The sequence below is a fragment of the Meles meles genome, chromosome 10 (genome assembly GCF_922984935.1).
Source record: "Meles meles chromosome 10, mMelMel3.1 paternal haplotype, whole genome shotgun sequence".
NCBI classification, from domain to species: Eukaryota; Metazoa; Chordata; class Mammalia; order Carnivora; family Mustelidae; genus Meles; species Meles meles.
In genome coordinates, this window is record NC_060075.1 from 74,082,722 (window position 1) to 74,108,445 (window position 25,724).

The window sequence follows — 25,724 nt, forward strand, 5'->3', positions numbered from 1 at the left end:
CTTATTCTTAAGCAAGCACTAAACCTCCAGAAGAAATTAATCATATCGTTCACCTGGAAACGAATTCTCATTTGAGGGTTCTAGCCTCAGTGTTGGGGGAGAAGGGCGGGGGTAGGACAGAAAAGATAAATTGGACAAGTCTGCAAAATTGTTTGCTAGCAGGGAAAACCAATTCTGCTGACTTTTACACTTCTTAAAACAACAACAAGAAAAACTGAGAGGGAAAAATCTACTGTATATTAAAGGAGAATTATTTAAATAAATTAATATTGTTAATTGCTAATAACCAGTATTAAAAGAGCAGGTACATTTTCAATGTGAAATATTAAAAACCAAATGAACTTACTTGCTTTTCCCTTTGTACACTGTAGCATAAGATCCTTCCCCTAGCTTTTCCAGTTTTTCGTATGAGTCAGCTTTTCCAAATTTGGGACTTGTCGGCTAAAAATGGAGCAGAGGGTAAACAAAACAGATTGTATCAAACTAATCAACAATAAATGGGCTAATTTTGCTAAAAATGTATAGATTCTGCCACTTTTTTAAATAACTTTTTTTTTTTTAAGATTTTATTTATTTGACAGAAAGAGAGAGTTCACAGGTAGGCAGAGGGGCAGGCAGAGAGAAAGAGGGGAAGCAGGCTCCCCGCGGAGCAGAGAGCCCAATGCAGGGCTCGATCCCAGGAACCTGAGATCATGACCCGAGCCAAAGGCAGAGGCTTAACCCACTGAGCCACCCAGGTGCCCCGTAACTTTTTTCTGATGTAAGAATAACTTATTCTAAAAAACAACATAATAACTATTCAGGATACAAAACAGAAAATGCAAATAAACACGATGTAGAAAGTTTACATTTACCCATGATCTAGCTGTCCACCAAGAAAAAACCATCATTAATATTTTGGTATTTCTTCTTCCAGTGCTATCCATATGCTGATGGCTGCTTTTTTACATAAATGGGATTACACTAAACATACTGATTTTAACCTGCTTCTCCCCCCCCACTCAACATATAATGACTATTTTCCATGTTATTATATAATCTTCTAAATTAGGGGCTGGCAGCACCAAACTACCACCTATTCATCCCACAAACTTAGAATTTCTACTTTTCTTTTTTAAAGGCGGTGGTCAAAAGAAGAATAAAATTTCTAGCATGAAAAGATTATATATGAAAATCAAATTTTAGTGTCCACAAAGTTGATTAGAACACAGTCATGCATGTTCATTTCTATATTGCCTTATGACTTGAAAGCTATAACAGAGTCACAACTGTGGCAGAGATGACACGGCCAACAAAACTGACTCCTGTTATAAATCATGACCATGTGACATTCAGTCAGATAAAGGTACTCTTCCAACACCTCTTCGCAACAATGCAAACAAATAATAACGATGTGTCACTCAGATATTACTCATTAACACAAAAGGAACTGTCTTACATATTATAAACCACCCTTGAAGGTTTAGCTGCAGCAAAATAACTATTCCCGAAGACATGGTACACCCCATCAAGACAATAAAAGTGCTAAAAGTGAGTAGTCTCATCCCTCTTGCTGTCCCTAGCTCCTGCCTCAACTTTGACCCGACAGCAAGAAATGGGGAGTGCTATGCTCCATGGGGCAAGATATCTATTATTTTCATGTAGCTATAAAAAGGTAGTATCAAAACATATCAGAAAATGATAATCATATGAGGAATTAAAAGCATCTTAAAGGATTATCCAATCTCAGTTATAAATACATAAATAGTTGATAAAATGTGGCTGGGGATTGTATTACTGCATAATTAATGAATTTCAGAAGCTCAGGAAAAGAACCTCTTGCAGAAAGTTAATAGCACACTATCCTTGAGCATGTGCTGTTATACCACTTACAAAAAACGTAACATCCTGGGGATGGATCTGACTCCCATCATTTATAAAGATGCCATGTGGCAAGTGGAACACATGCTTCTTACCTCCTTCCCACCCAAAATGCCGCACAGTGACTGAGAAGATAGCTTTCAAAAACAGTAAATCAGAAACAGGAATGGGAAACAAGAAAGCATGCCAACACTTAATCAGAAATTTTGAGAAATTCTGAAAGACAGACAGTAAACCGGAATCAAAACTTCAGAGAAAAGACTGGGGTGACCTAATGCCCCAACCTGGAGAAGAAGAGTACCACAAAGAAAAGAAGCAGGAGTCTCCAGGTAAATCTGAAATTAATCAGCACAGCTGAGCACGGGGTGTCCTCCCAAGCAAAGTGCAGAGACATCTGCACAGAGGAGACAACTGAGAGGATGAGTATTCAGGGCAGAGGGGCAAAGCAAGAACAGAAATAGCCACTGCCTTGAAAAAGGATGACTATCCCCCACCCTCAAGCTGTAATCCTTGCTCTCTCACACGATCACTACAGATTATTTACAGAAAACCAAATAAGCTGACAGCAATTCTGAAATACAAAAATGACTATATAATCAAAAATCACCAATCATTTCAGGAAAATCAATACCTGGGGAAAAAGGCCTACTACTTAATGGGCAGGTAAACCAAAACCCGGGTAAGAGAGTTGACATTGTAAAGAATAACTCTGAATACAAAAACCCGGTATGTTCAGAGACACTACATCATTTAAGAAGAAACACTTAGAGGGCGCCTGGGTGGCTCAGTGGGTTAAGCCGCTGCCTTCAGCTCGGGTCATGATCTCAGGGTCCTGGGATCGAGTCCCATATGAGGCTCTCTGCTCAGCAGGGAGCCTGCTTCCCTTCCTCTCTCTCTGCCTGCCTCTCTTATGATTTCTCTCTGTCAAATAAATAAATAAAATCTTTAAAAAAAAGAAGAAGAAACACTTAGAAATCTAAAGATTAAATATTTGATCAATGAAATAAAATATTCAATGGGCAGTGAATAAAAGAATAGACATTCATAAAAAGTGATAAGCTCAATGTTTGAAGAGAATTCTCCTAGAGAACTTTAGGGAGAGGTTGCATCTAAATAGAAAAAATATAAAAAATATCTAATCAGCATAATATTCTCACAGACAACAATGACTGCAAAAAGACAGTTAGGCAACATTTTCAAAATAAATAGTGGAAATGATTCCAAATCACTAAAACTATACTCAAAATAGTCCTGTCAGTGGGATGGAAAAGCTGCAATGTTGCCATCTACAGAAAAAAAATCTGGATATAAAATTCTGTATTCTCTCGATATGAGATGTAGTTGGAGTGATAGGCGAAGTCCAAAAGGCAAGGAACAGTAGGAAAAAAGCAACGGCAGGCTGAAATGTCTTCCATTGATCAGGACAGATTGCAGAAGCTGAGTAACTCCAAATGCGTATGTTTTAGTATGTTTCTTAACTCTTCAAAGGTCGTCACAAATAATATGAATTGGATACACAAATCCCAAACAAATTAGGGAGAAAGGAACAGAAGGATACCATGTCATGAGGAGAGGGATGAAATAAAAAGTGAAAGGTCGGAGGAAGGGGGTGCTCAAGAAGAAAACGTGTTAAGTAAAAGTTCATAAAATAAGAACTTAAGTTTAACCATATTGATTATATAAAACATAGCATCAATTGTATTGATTATAATAAAAATAAATGAACAAACTTCCTTTATTAATAGAAATTTCTCAGATTGAAAAAAGAAAGTCTAGCAATATGCTATTAAGAGGTAAAATTAAAATAAGTAAATCTGAAAATACAGCAAAAAAGTAATTTTTACAAAATAATGCAGTATCACAATACTGATGGACAAGATAAAATGCATAAAACAATAGATTAAATTAGTATATATCATAAAAATGAACATTAATAGCCACAAAGAAATTTAATACTCACAAACTAGTAGGAATCAATTAGCATAGTTTTGAAATGTACAAAGTAATTGCTGGTAGCAGTAAGATAACAAATTGTCAAATTCATGGTGATAATGGGCAAGAAACATACATCACTCAGATATCAACAAAGCAGGCAGACAAGTAATAAGGGATTTATGAATCTGAATATGAGAGTTACCATTTTAATCTAATACACATATTAATACATATTCTTTCCAAGCACATATTTAACAGCCACAAAAAAATGACCACAATCAATATCCAAAACTGCAGAAACATCTTGTTACTTTTCCTGAACACAACGCAATGAAATTAGTAATTAAGAACAAAGGGAAAACTTAAATAGTTTAGCTGTGTGAGTGAAAAAGAAAATGAAAATTGAAAATTCATAAATAAATACGTGGCACAGAAGCCATGACATTTTTAGACCCAGGGATACAGCCGAATCAATACACACAAGAAAATATAAATACATACGCACATACTAGAAGAGAAGAAAGACTGAAAGTAATATGAATTAGACATACTAAGAAGAGATTAATAAAGACAGTGGACCACGTATTCTCTTCTTCAAGAAACTTGTAAGGTACAAACCATGTGTTGAGTTGAATCAAGTAAAACTTAATGGAAAATTACATTCAAAATCGCCTGACTAGTCCTGTGTGGGTTATGTTCTCATGCATTTTTCATCACCGGGAAACAGCTTGCGAATGTCACACTTTACCATCACCCTCCTGAGCCCAAGTTTTAAATAGAAATTTTAAAACCTATATTAAACTTCAGTATAAAATGATCTTCAATGGGGAAAATATTGTGTTCACAGTTCCACTCTAAATTATTTAAAATTAGAATGAGAAGTCTGTGTTTGCTTTTGTGCTCCTTTAAGAATAAATCTAATCTAAGTTCAAGAAAGAAGCAGCAGCAGAAAATTACCTCTTTACTCCTATTAAGAGATAAACTGCTAATGCGTATTTATAGCAAGTACAAGACACAGTCACACAACACTGGTAAAAGAATAGGAAGCCAGTATTTTCTTTTCCTGAAAAGGCACAAATAATTTTCTAAAATATTTCCCTTTTCATAAACTGCCTTATATATTTGAGTTGATGTAATCGTTTGAAGATACAGACCACACTGTATGTTCTACGTGAAGAAATAGAATCGAGAAAATCAGAAAAACAAGGAGAATATGCTTTTAAAAAAACACACCCCATTTATGCACAAGAAGTTCAGGTAAAAGAAGATGCAAATGGCACAAAGTATTCTATTTATCTAATTAAGTGCATTTGGATGCATTAACTACCATGGTTCATATACACCCTATTAATACATGATGGCAGAAAATTAATACTTTGCCACATCTGACGCTAAGGCAATCAATGTTATTCTTCCTGTGAAACCAATATGTATACATTGTGGGAATACACTGTCATCTACAGATCAATCATGCTAGCTTCACAGCTCCATACACATATAACATCTCTCTAAAAAATTTTATCTACAAAGAATGGGCCTATGGAAAGGGCATAACTTTAAGATAGTCTGAGCTTTAGGAGTTAGAGTCTTGTAAAGTCAGTTCCCTATTTTAAATGACCAGAAATTTTCTGATCTGTAATTACTACACATACAAATAAGGAATCCACATTTGAAGTCATTAAAGAGGCCAATAATAAAATCCTGCCCATCAAATGAGTGAAAGTAAGAATAATTCAGAAGGAGAGGTCCTATTTTGTTTGATAATTAAAGCTCAGGCCCTTGGTTTGCCAATTTTTTTCTTGCAAGTTTATTAAATCATCACATTTAAACAGATGTTAGATCAAACCCATATGTACTCAACCCTAAATATTATCTTTGGCTCTTTGCTGTCAGGTGCATGGGTGGACTGGAAACAGCTTTATGAGGCAACTATTCTCTAGTTATCACTTCCCTACTAGAGTGCAAGCTTAAGATAGCACTTTAGACAACTGGAAATACTGAGAGCTAATCAGCAATTACTAATCAACACTATCTGCACAGAGATGTGGAATTTAATGAGATAACGTAAATACATTTTTTTAATACTAGAATAAAGGTACAGAGAACCATGAATTGTATGGACCAGTGGAGGGGAACACTGGCACAGATACTGAAAAAATGAAGATAATATTCCAGCTGAATGGTGCCTGCCACCCTGCCATGAAAGAGATGGTCTCGGCCTTTGCTAGCTCTAGTTCACTGTTTGTGTAATTAACAATGGCAGCTAGTTAATATCAAGTGTTTGCTATGTGCCTGGCTTTGAGCCAATCACTTCAAATACAGCACCTAAATTTAATCCCCATAACATCACGCTGAGGTTGGTTCTATTAGTATCCTCATTTGAACATGAAGATTTTAAAGACTGGAGAAGTAAATCTAACATCCTATAGCTAAAGGGAGAGCTAGAAATCAAACGAAGTTAATTAGAATCAAAGATCTATTTTCTTTACCACTACTCCATTGGTGGAATCTTCCCATGAAGACCTAATCCTCATGGAAGAGGCATTAGATTATGAATAAATCTGTCATCTACTGAAACCCTACTCCTAAAAGCAGGGATGGATTTTTGAACTGCATTTTTATACACTGCATGAGTATACCTCTATGATCATTCTAATGATACCATGACAAGGCTATAGGAATGTCTGCAGTTTCATACTGAATTCATGGAAAATTGATTTTAACCTTCATACATAACCCCTTGCTTAAATTACTGATGATGCCCTGAATTGCAGGAAAACCACAATACGCACTACTATATTATATTATAATTTTGAGAGTGGATGTGGTAAGGTAGGAAGCATTTGTGATACCTAATTAAATAAGAATTTCAAGTGAAATCTTCCTTTGCTAATTTTCCTTCTGCCTTTGATCTCAGAAAGAGGCTCTATCAACCTGTATGTCTAGCCTGATTACACAGTCACACTAAGGTAATCCACGGTGATAGACAACTTGATTAGAAAACAGATCTAGTTGCTACACTGAGAGATACAGGTGATAACAACCGAGGAGGGGGCTTGGTTCTATCTAGGAATGTTCTCCTCAGCACAAGAAGGAGGCAATACCAAGATAAGACACCCTCCTTCCCCCTCCCCCAATGATCAACACCTGAGAACTGAAGTAGGACTCCCAAGCCTACTCTTCTTCCCCTCTTCAGACTGGGCCTGCCTATCATGGGATATAGATGTATCTGGAGATGGGAGGAGGTACATTTGGAGGACTCTGTGGTACAATGTATACAGGACTTTAAATATGAATTTCTGAAAATATGGTCTCTTTAAGCTTAGCTTATGATAGCACAGCTCAATGAAATCCCTTCTAAATTGGGCAAGCAAGACAGGCAGTCTCCCATAGCACTTTCAATAGTTCTAGCTATTGAGGAGCACAGCTGGGATGGAGGAGGTGGTAGGAAAAGGGGAAAGAAACACTACCCAGGGCGGAAGCCCAGGAAGAGCACGTTCTCAAGAAATGTCTGAAGTAAATAAAAGCTGTCAAATACCTCTTGAAATATACCAATTCAAAAAAAATCACAATTTTGAAGTGCTACCACCTAAACAAATTCAGGAAGTATACAGATGAATGTGATAGTCTCTGAGGTCAAGGTATTCTGGGTTTCTCGATTTGAGTCAGGATTCCTAGCAATGACCAGTATGTGAACAGGGGAGAGATATATACCCGGTTGGGAAGATGTGGTATCAAATAATACACACATCACAGAAATCCCAAGAAAAAAGAACAGCTATCCTGTTGTCCTCACTAAAACAGGGACTCAGTGCAAGGCCACACCTGTGCTTACTTTTTCCCTCCTCAATAGTGCTCTCAGAGTCTATTCAATATAACTAATACTTCAAAGAAATAACAATAAAATAAAGATACGGCATTAACTCGCTGGCCCTTGGGTAAAGGGACTACTCTGGTGTCTATTAGCCTTTAAAAATTTTTATAACAAAATCTGTCCTAAAGTTCCCATGCCAGTGGGTATGAAATGATCAGACCCATACACCACCGAATGGGCTACAGAGTGGTATTACATAGGAAGTGTTACTGCTTCCATTTTCTGCCCAATAAGGAATCCAAAGGAAAAGAGTCTTTCCATAAAAGAGAGTATCATAAAATACCCTCTTCCATTACAACAGGAGAGAGAGTGGAAAGGCTGTAGGTAAAAAGAAGTCAGAATAAAACAGAGTATTATAGCACCACGCTAAAAGAGAAAAGAAACCATTTCCAACTTGAGGAGAAAAGAGCAAAGACATTTTTTTCTAAGGCATATTGAATGGAGGTTAAAAACTCCTGCAAAGAAAAGAAAGCAAAGCAGTTTCCACACAAAGTAATATTAAGTGGTCTGATATATAAGAAAGACTTCCTGGGGTAGAACAGGAAAGGGTGAGCCCAGTAAGAAACTCAAGAAAGAGAATCTAAAGGAAATTAACAATAAGAGAGAAACAGTGGAAATTTCTAGTTAAACATGGTGGTTTTAACACATGTATTTATCTCTCCCCCTCACCAATCTGTACTAAACTGACAATAAAATCGTAATTCACAACAGCAAATAGAACAAGAAGAATGCAGACAAGATACCAAAAAAAAAAAAAAAAAAAAAAAATTGGGAGACGGGAGACAGATGGATGGGAGGCCGCTGACAAGGACAATGACCAAAGGCATAAATCAAGAAATCAGAATCCCAGAAACACTCAAGAATTGGAAGTTGAACTTCAACAAGGGGCCAAAAGCAAAGTGCTTAGTTGGAGTGGGTTTAAAGAACAGGTCATTCCCCTGGGAACTTGCCTTTCTTGGTCAGGTGTCTGCCCTACACTGAACCCTGGCAGAGGCTATTCTCTGAAGAGGATGAACCACAGAGGTCAGAACTGGGACACCAAATACAGTGGAAATCATGATGAAGAGTCATACTGAATGGAAATAAAGCACAAGAAAGTTCGTGTAGGACTGGGAAACCCGGGGCCCCTTCTTGATCATCTCAGAAAAACAGCAGTTAGGCTTTCATATCCTAAAAAATCAACTAGTAAGTTTGTTCTGGGGGATCAACTCAGCCAAGGGAAAAAATGGATTGATACTGACAATCTGATAGTCCTCCTAGGAAATGACTAGGTCTTCTCTAACATTCCCTACGCTAAGGCCTCCACTTGACAAGCACCAGTGGCACAAAGAACTTCCGATCAACTATTTTGCACATTATTCATAATATGAACTCAGTCAAGAGTTCTTTCCAAAGGCATGATCTAGACTCACCAAAATTAAAAATCTCATCAGACAATGCACAGACCAAAAAAATAAAGAGAAATAAAGAACTCAATGGAAACTCGAGATCATTTAGGAAGTATAGTAAAAAACAAACAAACAAACAAAATCAACTCTTCAAAATTCCCCCAAGCTATATTTAGTATATTCAATTTTAAGACAGGAGACAATATATTATTCACTGAGAAAGAACAGGTTGATTTTCAAAAGAACATTTGAGGAAAAAATGCTTTTGGAAATAAATATTAGCATTAATTAAAATTTTAATTGAGGCATTAGAATTTTTTTAAATGTCTATAAAGCAGAGAAAACCAGAAAGAAAATTAAAAAATAAATAATAAAGAATATTTTCTAAAACTGAAAGAAATTAATTTCAAAATTAAAAAGATTCCCTGAGTACCAAGAAAAAGGTTCACATCAGGGATGAAAACAGAGTCCTAGAAGTTTCCACAAAGAATGAGTTAGGAATCAGAATAGTCTAGAGCTTAAAATGACCTAGAAAAGAACAAAGCAATGTCTTCAAAAGGCTATGAAAAAAATTTATTTTCTAAACTAGAATCCTTAACCCAGATAATTAACCAAGTTACCAAGTATGAAAAATGGCATGGTCATATGTCCAGTGACATGAACGAAGAACAACAAAGACACATGACCCAAAGCTTAGGTATTTAACACAAAAATGATAGAAAAGAAACTTTTCAGGAAGATGGTGAAGGGAAGCCTCAGGATAGCAAGTTTGGAGATCAAGTAGTCCAGATTGGATTAGAAGGACTGACAACTTCAAGGACAATCTCAAGGGAGGAAAAACTGATAGGTTACCCGATTCTGATTTGTTTCAGAAGTTTCATAGTTTTACTAAATAATCTGGGACCCAATCTGTAACTGAAATTATAATAATTCATTATATCAATTATGAATAAATGAAGAGAAAGCAATTACAACTAAGAAAAATCTAAAAGTTATGCAAAGAAGGATAAAGTTGCTAAATCATTATGCTGTACATCTAAAACTAATGAAACATTGTGTGTCTACTATACTTCAAGAAAAAAAAAAAATTTAAGTTCCTCAAGGAAAGAAATTCAATCATAGTATATCATTTGACTTTGCTATGAACAGCATTTACAGCATCACCAGATTACAAACACCATGTATTAAAAGTTAAAAAGCAGGGGAATACATTTGGGGATAGGAACACAACAGAGAAAATTCTCTCTTGATGTGTTCCTCTGTATGCTGTAAATCGGTGGTTAGATCTCGAGGCCTGCTCAGATTCAGGTTTAATTTTGTTGGTGCTCTGTGTAAACTTCTGTTAGGACATCATAATGTCTGGCTATCGCTCTTGGTGATGTCCGCAAATACTGACAATCATTACCTGCATGTATTACTTCACCAGGGATTACCAAATTGTGATTCCTAAATATATTATTCTTTCTTGATGTAGTAGTGGGATTATTTTTAAGATAAAGTCACAGTCCCCTCCCCCCATCAAAACCAGGTTACCACAGGGTAAATTTCATGTAGGAATCACAGAAAATAAATGCTTAGTCATATGCTTTATTTATCAGTTTTCAATAGTGATTCTTGCTTTTAAAAAGGTTTCCCTTCGGTTTTGTATGCTAATTTATAACCTGCTATTTCACTAACTTCTCTCTGTTTAGAGTATTTTCATTGATTCTTTTGGATTTTCCAGATACATCATCAAAAATCTCCAAGTAAAGATAATTTCATCTCCTTCTAACTCGCTTTCATTATTTATAACAATGTTATTCTGCTCTTTTGTCTCTCTTTTTTTTTCTCATGGTTTCGTATGGGATCCAACCAATAATTTTTCTATTGGTTATTTTAAGTAAAATGAATTATTCAGTAGTTTAAGAGAGGGGTGTGGCCAAGATAGCTTTTTTTTCAAGCTTTTTCAAGCTTCCTGGAATAAAGTTCTTTCATCTGTTTCACGAAGTTAAAAAATAAAGACAATCTAGCACACACTGAGATCTTCCCTCATCTGTTTTGCTCCAACATTTCTTTCTGGACCATGCCTTTCCTTTGCACCCCCATTGAATGGGATCTACACAGAAGTCTGCTTGAGCACTTTCTATTCAGTGCAGGGCTTTGTCCTGGAACGGTGCTTCAATTTGACATTCTAGAGAAGTCACAGAAAGGCCAGCAGACTACTCCATTATCAGTACACCACCCTGGTCTCCTTGCACTCACCTACTCACAGAAGCCATCAAAGTCCCTCCCAGTTGCTGTCACTGTCCTAAGAATGTCCCAACAAGTTGCCAGTATGTACCTGATGGCAACGGTGGAGGGGAGTGTTTCTGAGAATAGTCTCAAAGAGGAGTAGTCCTTTCCCCTTCCCTGATTTCCATCCTCACACTTCCTAATACCATGCAGTTCTGAAAACTGTACACGGTCTGTTCTCCCTCACTTCTATTCTGAGGTGCATGAAGATACTTGTCAACTGTAGTTGTTGTCAATATTACCTACTGGTTTTGCTTTAACTATACTAGTTGTTCTAGCTATGAGAGGAGTTTCAAAACCTATGCCACTGCCATCCTCCCAGACCCATCTATTTCATCTTTTAAGTTATGTTTCAGCATTACTTTAGTAAAGATAACATGGAACTTTAGAGGAACTACAAAAAGCATCAGGCAAGATTCAACTTTCCTTGATAAGAACTAGGAACTAGGAAACTAATTCCTTATTAAATACTAAAAATACAGAAACTCCATGGTCATCACTTATATTATGATGCACACACTGACGTTTAAAACTACGTGACCCCCAGTAGCAACAAGCACAGCCAGCACCCACATCCTTGTTTCTAACCACCACTTTCCAATAAAAGGAACTGAGATTCTTTGCAGAAATGGCTGGTTTTAGATCTGGGGTTGAGAAAAACACAATATAAGCCAAAAGTGTCTTGTAAGACCAGAAGGTAAGGACATGTTCAAAAAAACAGAGGGACAAAGACATCTCAAAAAGGCAAAAGAGCCAACCTAAAAGAGCTCCCAATGGCTAAAGTAGAAATAATCTGAGCAACAAAAGAAGAAATGCACCAGCAGATCATAACTAGTATTGAGATAAATATAGGACAGCTAGTTATATTTACATTTCAGATAAAAGGTAAATAATTCTTTAGTACAAGTATGCCTCACTGCAATATCTGAAAATGCCAATTTCTATATATCATTTTAGGTTGATATATAATATTATGATAACTATGTAGTAAAATATATATAATTCTCTTTCCATAACATAGGCTTAATCATTCCCAACAACTTCTTTCTTCTAAAATGCTACTAAATCTAAAAGTTCTCCCAGGAGTTAGTGATGTATCTGTGACCTAGACAGATGCTACCTCATACTCACAGACAAGACTACAGGGTCAGTTTGGGAAAAAAGCAGATAATTAATGCTCCTCACAAATGCTGCATTGATAATATTTATTTTGGCTTCATTAACACCAAATGTGACCAGATTTGTGCAGTGTCATACAGTTTAATTGAACTGAAGTGTCAATACTCTTCTAGCAGTTGACATTTCTGGCTCTGTTTGCCCTCATCAAATTTAATATTTAATATTTGTAGAATGGCATGTTTCTTAGCAGGATGAAAGAATCAAAATTCTCTTAGCATCCTCCTCTTACCTTTTAAACTCTTAGAACATCTACTTCAAGGTAGTTCTTAAGTGTAAGCTAAATCTGAAAGTTACTTAATTCTAAAAGATCATAAGGGTTTTTACAAGGCTAAATGCAAACCGGTTTTAGAAATATAAGTTTCAGTAAAAATTTACAGTCAAAAATTCACCTCAGAACTTATACCTTCTTAGGTCAAAAGGCAAGCCTTGCCTTAATTCAGCATGAGGAAGAAAATTACATTATAATGAACAGGATTTCTCCTTAAGGAGACCAATTTCAACATCTAGCTCTTAAATTTTAAAACAGTTACACTGGGGGTGCCTGGGTGGCTCAGTGGGTTAAAGCCTCTGCCTTCAGCTCAGGTCATGATCTCAGTCAGGGTCCTGGGATAGAGCCCCTATCGAGCTCTCTGCTCAGCAGGGAGCCTGCCTCCCCTTCTCTCTCTGCCTGCCTCTCTGCCTACTTGTGATCTCTGACTGTCAAATAAATAAATAAAATCTTTAAAAATAAAAAAAGTTTACACTGAAAACAAACTGGAACAAGACAAGTGAATACATTTGAACATTTACTCTGAAATGACATTCTTTGTGAATTTGTCAAACCCAAAACTATATTGCCCACAAAAACAGGAAAGTTCAATATCCTCTTCCAAGGGTTTGAAATACCAAAGGATCTTTCATTATAAATCCTCTAACTGGAAACAACTAGGAAAAAAAAAATGGTTTTTCCAAAAATTAGTTGAATCATTTCTCATTTGCTTGCTAGGTACTTACGAATAAAGAGTCTGTATATAGATTTGTGCTCTCTCTTCCCAAAACACTAAACCACCCCAAGAGAGTGCACATAATAAGGCACTGAGAAAGCCCCTTGTCCTCTTCCAGCACAGCGGCCATGACTGTTAGAGGGACACTCCTTCAGCTTCCCCGCGGGTAAAGAAGACCGCACTCACCGAGCTGGGGCTGGAGTGCCGCCTAACTTTGGGAGACTCTTTGCCGGTGGAGGAAGACTTAAAGTTGATGCAAGCATTGTTCTCTGAATGCACCCTCTTCACTTGATTAGCTGGTTTCTCAAACGGGTCAAAAGTGCTCTGTGTCCTCTGAACCCTGACTTTTTTATCCTCAGGAATTGTGTCCAAGGGTTTGATCACTGAGTCCATTCCCTGGCAGTTCCGTGTAGACATCTTTGTGACACATATCTAGGAAAAAAAAAAGAAAGAAATTCAAAACTCCCCACTAAAACTTTAATATGAAACACTCGATTTATTATTCTAGAAAGCATGCTGATTTCCATTTCAGGAAATACCCAGAAAGTCCACACTCTAAAAACAATACCAGCTTAAATCCCAGTATGAAAAATTCCTCATAATTATTCCGCTTCTAGGGCAGACACTAAAAATGCTGTCCATAAAATGGGAAGCTTAAGGTTCAGACTACTAAGAACCCTAATGTGATTCTTTTTTTTTTTAATTTTTTAATTTATTTCTTATTTTTTCTATAAACATATAATGTATTTTTATCCCCAGGGGTACAGGTCTGTGAATCGCCAGGTTTACACACTTCACAGCCCTCACCATAGCACATACCCTCCCCAATGTCTATAACCCCCCTCCCCAAGAACCCTAATGTGATTCTTGACCCCTGTCCCAATTTCTACCACCTGCCTGCAAGTGCAATGATTGTGAATCATTAGGAAGTTGGACAACTTGCCTTAATAACAGTAATTTTTTTTAAATCAGTTGAGCTAAATCAGAAGGGCATTTTAACTAACAGGTCATCACGGAAGCAGCGAACACAGCTAGAGGAAAAGATCACCATGTATTTCAAAAGTAAATCCATCCTAAGTTCATCTCCAAACTGGAATATAAAACTTGAGCATATAAAAGAGGTAATGGTTAGAGATGCTGAAAAATTGACAACAGTATTGTTTCTAATACCAAAACTAATGGATGCATAGAAATAATGCTGTAAAAGAGAAACGCTGAAGAGCACTCATTTCAAAATCCACAAGACCCCTATATGCTTCCCAACTTCCCTCATTTCCTTGCCTGCCTGCCCCAGTCTCTCATTTTATTTTAGTCTCTGACTTTTGCCCCCATTGTTTCCTAGTCTATGTTCTAAGCCTTTCATTCTTTTTATACTCTGGAGACTTTGTTGTTCTTATTAAATAATTTTATGGCATCTAGCTTGTCTGCGAAGCTAGGTAAACTTTACTGTTCTCTCTAGAGAAAAGGTAATTCTGAAATTGCTTTTAAAAAGTTTTCTTTTTCTTGCTGTGAAGTTTCCATATCTTTATTTTTTAAAACAGGAAAACAGAAGAAAATCCCATATTGCTAAAATAAAAAATACAAAGTATCTGAGTGTTACGTAAGGATGATTCCACATGAGAAATACATGTATGTATGAGTATGAACGCATACAGATACAGATATGCATGCAGACCCACAGAGACAGACACAGACCTAAATATCTGTATGTGTATGTGTGAGCACAGTGAAAGGAATAGAAGAAAACACACCAAACTGTTAACATAAGATACCTCCAGACATGTGGAATTGAACTGGTAAAGGGTAAGATTACTAATTTTTTATATGCCTCGCACTGTTTGAATGGTAAAATAAACGTGTCTGACAATGAAATTGTTTTAAACTGCTGAAGTAGGAAAGTAGATATAATTAAATTATGCCCTTCCTTCCTTAAAAATTTTTAAACAAACCAAAAAAAGGTTTAATTAAATCGTGGGGCACCTGGGTGTCTCAGTCAGTTAAACATCTACCTTTGGCTCAGGTGTTGATCCCAGGGTCCTGCATCAGCTTCCTGCTTAGCAGGAAGTCTGCTTCTCCCACTGCCTCTGCCCCACCCCCGATCTGCTCCTCCTCTCTCAATCTCTCTCTCTCTCTCTGAAATAAATAAATCTTAAAAAAAAAAAAAAAAAAACAAACTTAAGCATCAGTCCTGTCCTAAGTATGACTCAACTGCAAAGTACAAGTAGAATTTTAATTAAGTCAAATGAGAAGGATATCATCACACTTTGTAGCAAACCATAATACTATTGAAGGAGTCTTGGAAAGATTAAAGGCACATTTCTCGATCCATGATCAAAAATTAACAATTTATCACAAGTAGATGAGATGCACTCAATATTTTAAGGATTTTAAGGATTTATGTTTTCTTCTTAAGGATATGATAGTGGGTATGAAACCACCCACATAACTGAGGCAAGTAGATTACAATAATGTATAAACACATGGACCTGAGAAGTCAACAAACCCCAAGTATAAGAAACACAAAGAAAAAACATGAAGGTACATCAAAATCAAATTGCTTTAAACCAGTAATACGTTAAAAAGGAGCCAGAAGGGATTTAAAAGATTTAAGTATGACAGTAAGTATCTAGAAACTAAATAATACAATAGGAGAATTGGAAAGTATCTTGAACTAAATGAAAATAACACAAAATATCAAAATGATAGAATGTAGCTAAAGGAGTACATTGCATATAGTAGGAAAGAAGAAAGGTCTCCAAGCAATGTGACTATACCTTAAAATACCAGAAAAAGAAGAGCAAGTAAAACTCAAAATAACGAGAAGAATGAAAATAATGAATAAATACCAGGATGTAAGTCCACAAAATAGAAAACAGAAAGCAATAAAGAAAATCAATGAAACCAAAAGCTGGTTGGTTTGTTTTCAGAGAAGATTTTTTTAAAAAATAAATAAATAAACCTCTAGCCAGACTGATAAGGATAAAATGTAAAAAAAAAAACACATACTGCCAATATCAAAAATTGGAGAGGCATGATATCCTACAGACTTAAATATAATTATGAACAACCTTATGCCAATCGATTCAGCAACTTGTAGACGAAACAAATTCCTTAAAGGACAAAAACTACCAAAGCTCACTCCAGAAGAAACATATAAACTAAATAAGTCTACGTCTATTAAAGAAATTAAATTTGTAGCCAAAAAAACCTTTCAACAAAGAAAAAGCAAGGGTTAGGCAACACTACTGGCAAAGTAAACCATACATGGAAGGAATAACATCAATTCTAGAGAAATGCTTCAAAAAAAAAAAAATTAATGAGGCAAGAATACTTCCCAACTTATTATATGAAACCAACATCATTCCAAACCTACAACCAGACAAAAATATTATAAGAAAAGTACAGACTGATTGCTCTCATGAATATAAATGTAGAAATCTTTAGCACGCTTTTAATAAATTTAATCCAATAGTACGTAAAAAGGATAATAAATCATGAAAAAGTAGAATTAACCCCAGGAAGGAGAGTAAGGCTTAACATTCAAAAATGTGTAGGTTACCATTTTAGGGGCGCCTGGGTGGCTCAGTTGGTTAAGCGTCTCATTCTTCATTTTGGCTCAGGTCATATCACAGGGTTGTGAGATCAAGCCCCACCTTGGGCTCTGCACTGGGGATGGAACCTTCTTGAGATTCTCTCTCTCCCACTCCCTCTGCCCCTCCCCCAACTCCCATTCACAAGCACTCTCGCTCTAACACACACAAAAAGTGTAGTTTATTATTTCAATAAATAATAGTAGCACGCTGTTTCTAAAACAGTTCTCAGATAGTCACACTCTTACTTAGTCCCCAGATCTTGAATGTGGGCTATACTTTTTGACTTGTATCCAATAAATAGAATGGCAGAAATCATGGAATAGCACTTCAGAGAAATAATTATAGAAAGACTCTAGCTTCTGTATTGGTACTCTTTCCCTCTCTCTTAGATCACGTAGTCCTAAGGAAGGCCAGCAGCTATGCCATCAGGCAGCCCCGTCAAGAGGCACATGTGCAGAAAGACTGGGGCCTGAAAACACCAACACGATCTGTGCTTTCAAGTACAACCACAGCTCTGGTCTACTGCTTGATCAGAACTTTAGCAAGACCCTGAGCCAGAGGTACCCAGCTAAGGAGTATCTGAATTCTAGACCCACAGAAAATATTAGATAAACCATGTCTGCTGTTTTAAGATGTTAAGATTTGGGATAATCTGTTATGCAGCAATAAATAATATATAGATATTTTTAATCATATGATCACCTCAACAGACTCGAAAAAGCATCTGACAAAATCCAGTACCCATTTATGATAAAAAACACTACCAATTAAAAATAGAAACACAGAATGGCTAAAATTAACAACATAGGAAACAAGAGGTGTTGGCCAGGATGTGGAGAAAAAGGAACACTTGTGCACTGTTGGTGGGAATGTAAACTGGAGAAGCCACTGTGGAAAACAGTATGGAGGTTCCTCAAAAAGTTAAAAATAGAAATATCTTATGACACAGCAATCACATTACAGGGTATTTCCCCAAAGAATATGAAAACAGTAATTCAAAGGAATACATGGATCCCTGTGTTTGTAGCAGCTTTACAATAGCCAAGGTAATGGAAGCATTCCAAGTGTCCACTGATAGATAAATGGATAAAGAAGATGTGGTACATACATACACTGGAATATTATTCAGCCATAAAAAATGAAACCCTGTCATTTGCAACAACATGAACAGAACTAGAGAGTATAATACTGAGCGAAGTAAGTGCGTGGGAGAAATACTGTATGATTTCACTCATATGTGGAATTTAAAAAACGGAATAAACAAGCAATGAAAAAAAATGAGAGAGACAAATCAAGAAAGAGACTCTTAACTCTCAAGAACAAACAGATGCTTACCAAAGGGCGCGGGGGGGGGGGGGGGTGGGTGGATGAAATAGGTGATGGGGATTAAGGACTGCACTTGTGATGAGCACAGGGTGATGTATGGAAGTGTTGAATTACTGTATCGTACACCTGAAACTAATATAACACTATATATTAACTAACTGAAATTAAAAAACAAACTTCAAAAAAATAGAAGAAAATTTCTTCAAACTGAAAAAAAAAAAAAGCAGTGTGACATAAAAGTTAGTGGTGAGAAACTGAATACCTTCCTCCTAAGAACAGGAACAAATCAAGGATGTCCACTCTGATCACTGATTTAACATTGTATTATAAATTCTAGAAAATGCTACAAGGCAGGAGATAAGAAATAATAAGCACCCACACTGGAAAGGAAGAACTAAAGCTGATTTTATTCACAGAAGATATCATCCACGTAGAAAATCCAATGAAATCTAGAGAAAAAAAACCCACTAGAATTAATAAATAAGGGGCACCTGGGTGGCTCAGTAGGTTAAAGCCTCTGCCTTCAGCTCAGGTCAAAATCCGAGGGTCCTGGGATTGAGCCCCGCATTGGGCTCTCTGCTCAGCAGGGAGCCTGCCTCCTCTTCTCTCTCTGCCTGTCTCTCTGCCTACTTGTGATTTCAGTCTGTCAAATAAATAAATAAAGTCTTAAAAAAAAAAAGAATTGATAAATAAGTTCTCAAGGGTGCAAGATATAAGATCAATATACAAAAACATTTGTATTTCTAGATATTAGCAACAATTAGAATTTTAAAATAAAAAAACAATTTACAAAAAATAAAGACAATAAAAAACAATTTCAAAGAGCTTTGAACAATATAAAATATTTAGTGATAATTCTGACCAAATATGTGCAAGATCTATATACAGGAACTATAAAACATGGCTGAGAAAAGTAAAATCTAAAGAAAGAAAAAAAGAAAAGAAAAAAATCCACAGGTCTTTCAATTTACTGTGACACTTTCGGGAAGAAGCTAATCTCTGTGTTTCAGCCATAAAATATTACTAGCTTCTTAATTTCAAAGGAGATTTACATATGCATATATAAATCAAGTGACGCCATAAATGTATATAAAATGATAATATAAAAAGATGCAAACGTGGACTGAACTGATACATGGATAATGGGAAAATGGTGACCATATTTGGACTGCAACTCTATCCTTGAAAATAGCACCAGGAAGCATAGAGCCACAGAAACATCTCTTAGTTTTGCAAAGGAGAATATGGAGCTAACCATACATTCTATTAAACCCTATATTCTATTTTTTATTCAAGGTCTTTGAACATTCTTAGTAAAATATATTTTATCAGATATATTTCGGTTTCCCGAAAGTTTATAGCAGCAATGTCCACAATAGCCAAATGATGAAAGAACCTAGATGTCCATCAACAGAGTAATGTATAAAGAAGATGTGGTGTATATATATATATATATATATATATATATATATATATATATATATAATGGAATACTATGCAGCCATCAAAAAACCCCCAAATCTTGCCATTTGCAATGACATGGAGGGAACTAGAGGGATTAAGCTAAGCAAACTAAGTCAATCAGAAAAAGACAATAATCATATGATCTCTCTGATATGAGGAATTTGAGAGGCAGGGCAGGGCGTCATGGGGGTAGGGAGGGAAAATGAAACAAGATGGGACCGGGGAGGGAGAAAAACCATATGAGACTTTTAATCTCATGAAACAAACTGAGGGTTGTTGGGGGTTGTGGGGGAGGGACAGGGTGGTTGGGTTATGGACATTGGGGAGGGTATATGTTATGGTGAGTGCTGTGAATTGTCTAAGACTGATGATTCACAGACCTGTACCCCTGAAGCAAATAATACACTATATGTTAATAAAATAAATAAATAAATAAATAAAATAAAAAGAACATTGGGTTTTCTCCTATTATGTGAAAAACTTTTATGAGGGAAGTTTAACTATGCAGTATAAACTTGTAACACATATACACCAACAGAGCTAAAGCAAAATATATTAGGAAGGGCTAAATACAAATGTCACTTCAACATGTCAGCAGAGGAAAGAAGAGCTAGCTGTAAAGACACCATCAAAGCTGAAAGAAAGAACTTAATACTTAACGAGTTCCTGGAATCACATAAACTCATATAAACCTTTAATTTGCCGTTCTTTGTGCTAACAGTTCTGACAAAAATAAGACTCACAAGGTTTTCTGTTAAGTTGAGGAGAAAGATGTACTCTAACTGTAAATTTGGATAAATTCTCTGAATCTATATAATTGAAACAAGAGATATTCTTATGGAATGTACTGCCAAGTAAGGCCTTATGTATTTCCTCAAGCTTTATATTAAGGGACCTATATTCTTATATCCAGTCAGGTGGCCTCTCATTTCATAGACCTGTCTATGGCACACTTGATAATTATAAAAATCAGTGTGAACTATGCACTGTGGAAAACCAGCTTCTCTAAAGTGTTCTAACATGAAGGCAGAAGAGTGGCAGCCTTTTCCTAATTTTGATGGGAAAGAGTATTTCAACAAAATTTCCTAAACTTTAAATATTTCCCACAAACATTCTTAAGCACTTCAAAAATCTATCGTTTTTGCCTTCTACCAAAAAACAACAAAATACAAGCAGAAAATTATCATTAACATAAAGTAAACTTCCTTAAAATAGCATACTTGTATAGAAACATGCCTATGGTTGTGATTTTCTTTGTTACATTCACCACACAATTCTTGCTAGTTAGCTCCTACTTAGTATGATGCTTTTACAATGTATCCGTATCCCACAGTGGTTTGCAGAGTCCCATTCTTTCCAGGTACCCCAGAAACAGCACATGTGGGACTCAGAATCTTCTTATCCAGTTCCACACAGGCAAGAAGGTTGTCTGCATTACTGCGCCCTCTTCCCACAGTGCCTCACTCAGTGCCTGGCCCACCAGAAAGCTCAGCAAGGTTCTGTCAAATTAAAAAATCAGATGTGAGAAAGTTCACTCAAACAGGTAGTCTTCTTGCTGTTGCTAATAGGACTGAAGCTCTGAAACAATTCTCATCTGAAAGCTATTGTCAAAAAGACAGCAGTCTTGACACAAAAATAATAAATATACAAATTTATGCATAAAATGCTGTCAACAATTTTTTTTAAGGACAAACTCCTTGTGATAGACAGAATTCTAAAATGACACCTCATGTCCCCCACCTTTGGAAGGCAGAGAGCTCACGACTATACCCCAACGCTATGTCTCTCACCTTTCAATAATCCCCTCCCCTTTGAGAGTGAATACAACAAGCTATCATTCCTATGATTATATTCTGTGATGTGGCAAAGATGGAGATTATCCTGAGCAGGCCTGACCTCATCAGGGCAAGCTCCTGAAAAGCAGAGCGCTTCCTTCAGCTAGTTGTAGGAAAAAAGGAGAGATGTGATCTGGGTAGCCTGGAAGAAAACAAAACACATTACGCTTTGAACTGAAATGGGGGCCACATGGCACAGCACAGGGTGAGCTGAGAGGGCTCACTGGCTGACAGCTAGCAGGCAAATGGGGACAATGGTCCTGTTGCAACCACAAGCAAATTATTTCTGCCAATAACCAGAGAGCTGCTTAAGAGGATCCTGAGCCCCAGGTACGAACCACAACCATGCCCAACATCTTGATTTCGAGGGAGCCTGAAGGCAGAGAAACCAGCCCTGCTGCGCCTGGATGTCTACAGAAACGGAGCTAAGAAGCTAGTACGTTTGTGGTGATAAGTTACACAGCAATAGAAAACTAATACACTTGCTTAACTGAAATTGCTTGCAGTGCTTTGACATCTGAGCAGAATGTCTAATCTTAGGAACGTGTCGCAGATACCACTTTCTGAGTTTGATAGACTGTATCAGATCCCAGAAAAAGTCAGTGATGATTCTTATGGCCATTATTAATAAATGACCACATATTGAGAGTTTTCTCCATTAGCATTTTAAGCTCACAAACAAGTTCTCTACATAATTGAAGTTATACACAATTAATGCTGGTCTCCACGTTGTCTGGGCTTATGTGAATAACACCATTATCAGCACCTGCTTTGTACATGTATCTTCATCCAGGAAAGTAATCTATCCTTGAATTTTCCACATAGGACAGAATGACTGTTCTGGAAAAGTTTCAAGTTTCCGATATTTGGGACAAACATCTTAGACAGGATCTAGCCAGCTCTGTTAACCAGAAGCAGAACAGAAGGAAGCATCCAGGCCCTTTATAAAGATATAGGGCACCAGCCTTGTTGACCTCTTGAGCTTGTCAAGCAACTCACCTTGCAGACCCCAAAGAGAAGTCAGAGGGGTTGGGTCCAGAGAGAGATGCAGGCCAGATGAAGGAAGAACAGCACTCCTTCCCCAGAGAAAGCCACAATTTCTGGCAGCTTGAAGAATAAAAATATTGAAGAACCCAGGGCACACAAAGAGAAGAGTGAGCACACTGGAGTCCCAGCAGGAAAAGAGGGTTCTAGAAGTCAGGTTATCCACTGGTGATACTCCCTGGTGCCCAAGTCGTCATCTGATTCCTTCCAGCAGCCTGTCAGCAACCTAAATAAACATTCCCCCTACCCAAAGAGAATCTCTTTCTTCCCACAACAAAATGCTTGAAGACACATAAAAAAGTCTTAAAGACACATAAAATCTAATACTTTAACAAAACTAAAGCACCAAAGCATGGTATGTCAAACTGGGAAAAAAATCAATGGGAACCCATAACCTCAAAAGGCAGATTTTTCCAACCACCAAATAGTAGCTCTTTGATCCATCACTAACTTTCATGTGTACCTCTAGAGCCCAGATTTTGGTCTATGTTCCAATTCTCCACTATGAAAAAAGAGGAATCCTTGAAAGGTAATCCAATTCCAGTTCACAGGGCAGGAAACACAAAACAGCTGTGAAATATCCAGCTGTTACCAGAAAACTAAGATCCTTTCAAAAATGTCAGGGGACAATGCTAGAATGGACAAAGGAGTCTGCCTACAGGGATTCCTAATAGCCAAACGGTGATTATGTATTTGGGCATCACAAGGAAAATAAAATCATGGTTAAATGGAACAAGTTGAGTTAGGGAAAGACCATTATGATTTCAAAAGAGAAAAGTTTTTATAAAGGGCAAAAGGCAGTTATGAAATAAAAGAAGCATGAACATAATAGGATATAGTTGGTTCTAATCCATGGAACTAACTGCAGAGAGTAAGGAGGAAGGAAGGCAACTACTGCTAGAAAAAGGAGGAACTGTACCCAAAGCAGGAATGACAGGTCAGGGCCTGAAGAGAGCCTAAGGAGCACTAGCATAGGAAGGGCAGCAACAAGTACACTCTAATACCAGGGCAGGTCAATATAACACAGTAACAGGCAGAAGAGCATGCCATGTTGCCTAAGCAATATTTACAAAGAACATACCTGGTAGAGAGACACCAGATTACAAAGGAAACATCTGTGAAACCAAGGCAGAAGGCATTTTTTGGAAATGAGTTAAATTTTAATAACTAAGTGAAATTTAACCCTTAAAAAAAAAAAAAAAGAACCCAAATGACTGCTAACCAGTAACACAGATCTGAATCACTGTGGAAAAAGCAACCAAGACCCCAACAGTCAACAACTCGGGTCCTATAAACCCAGCTGTTCTGAAAGGCATTGGTTTGTCTGTGGATCTGTAAAGATTACACAATGCCAAGAAGATTGAAAAAATATCCCTGAAACCCCTGCAAATAATTTAAATAAGTAGCTCTATAACCCTAGGAAGGTATAAAAAGACACAGAGAAATAATAATAAACTTCACTAAACCCACAATGTTGGTGTTTTAAATAGGATGAATATATGTACAGTAATATAATTTGCAATAATCATATCTGTGCTTGTTTTCCTTATTTGTGTCATCTTCAATTTCTTTCATTAATGTCTTCTTTTTAGAGTATAGGTCTTTCACACCTCCTTGGCTAAATTTATTCCTAGCTATTTTATTCCTTTTTAACGCAAATATAAATGGACCTGTTTTCTTAAATTCTCTAATAGTTACTAGTGTACAGAAACACAACACACTTCTGTATATTGATTTTGTATCCTGCAAATTTAATAAATTCATTTATTAGTTCTAATAGATTTTGGGGGGAGGGTTTAAGATTTTCTATGAGTAGTATCATGTCATCTGCAAATAGTGCCAGTTTTTCTTCTTCCTTTCCAATTTGAATGCATTTTATTTCTTTTTCTTGCCTAACTGCTATAGCCAGGACTTCCAATACTATGTTAAATAAAAGTGGCAAGAGTGGGCAACCTTGTCTTGCTTCTGATCTTAAAGGAAAAGCTTTCAGCTTTTCACCATTGAGTATGATGTTAGCTTGGGTCTATCAGGTATGGCTTTTATTCTGTTGAGGTACATTCCCTCTATGCCTACGTTGTTGAGAGTTTTTAATCTTAAGTGGGTGTGGAATTTTGTCAAATGCTTTTCCTGCAGCTGCTGAGATGATCCTACGATTTTATCCTTTGTTAATGCGACAGATCTGTTTCAACAGGCAAGAACAAAAGTGGAAACAAATGGGACTATATCAAACTAAAAGCTACTGCACAGTGAAGGAAACCATCAACAAACAAAAAGGCAACCTACTAAATGGGAGAAGATATTTGCAAGTGATATATCCAATACAGGGTTCAATCTAAAATATATCTTTATAGAACTCATACAACACAATATAAAAAAAAATCTGAATAAAAAAATGGGTAGAAGACCTGAATAAACACTTTTCTTAAGAAGACACAGAAATGGTCCACTGAAAATGCAAATCAAAATCACATATTACCTCCCAGCATCAGAAGGGCTAGTATTAAAAAGACAAGAAATAACAAGTGATGGTGAGAATGTGTTAAAAAAGTAATTCTCATGCACTGCTGGTGAGAATGTAAATTTGTGAAGTCACTATGGAAAACAGTTTGGAGGTGCCTCAAAAAATTAAAAATAGAAATATTATATAATCCAGCAATTCTACTTCTGAGTATTAATCCAAAGAAAACAAAAACACTAATCCAAAAAGACATCAGCACACCATGTACATCAAAACATTATTTAGCCAAGAGAGGGAAGCAACCTAAATGTCCATCAACAGATGAGTGAATTTTAAAAAGGTGTTTAATATATGCAGTATATATAAATATCATGGACTATTACTCAGCCATATAAAAGAATGAAATCTTGCCATTTGCAGCAATATGAGTGGACCCAGGGGATATTATCCTAAGTGAAATTCAGCCAGAGAAAGACAAACACCATATGCTTTCACTTATATGTGAAATCTAAAA

At 36.6% G+C, this 25,724-nt stretch overlaps 1 protein-coding gene across 4 annotated transcripts in view; it reads right to left on the reverse strand.

Moving 5' to 3' along the window:
• Positions 1 to 25,724, reverse strand: part of CDK14 (cyclin dependent kinase 14) — a 723,342-nt gene that overhangs the window by 501,226 nt on the left and 196,392 nt on the right. For all 4 annotated transcript variants that reach the window (XM_046020428.1, XM_046020430.1, XM_046020427.1 and 1 more), the window contains 2 exons: positions 13,677 to 13,922; positions 347 to 441 (listed from right to left, as the gene is read on the reverse strand). In XM_046020428.1, the coding sequence (XP_045876384.1) occupies positions 347 to 441; positions 13,677 to 13,922 (341 nt within the window). The remainder of the gene's footprint in view (positions 1 to 346; positions 442 to 13,676; positions 13,923 to 25,724) is intronic.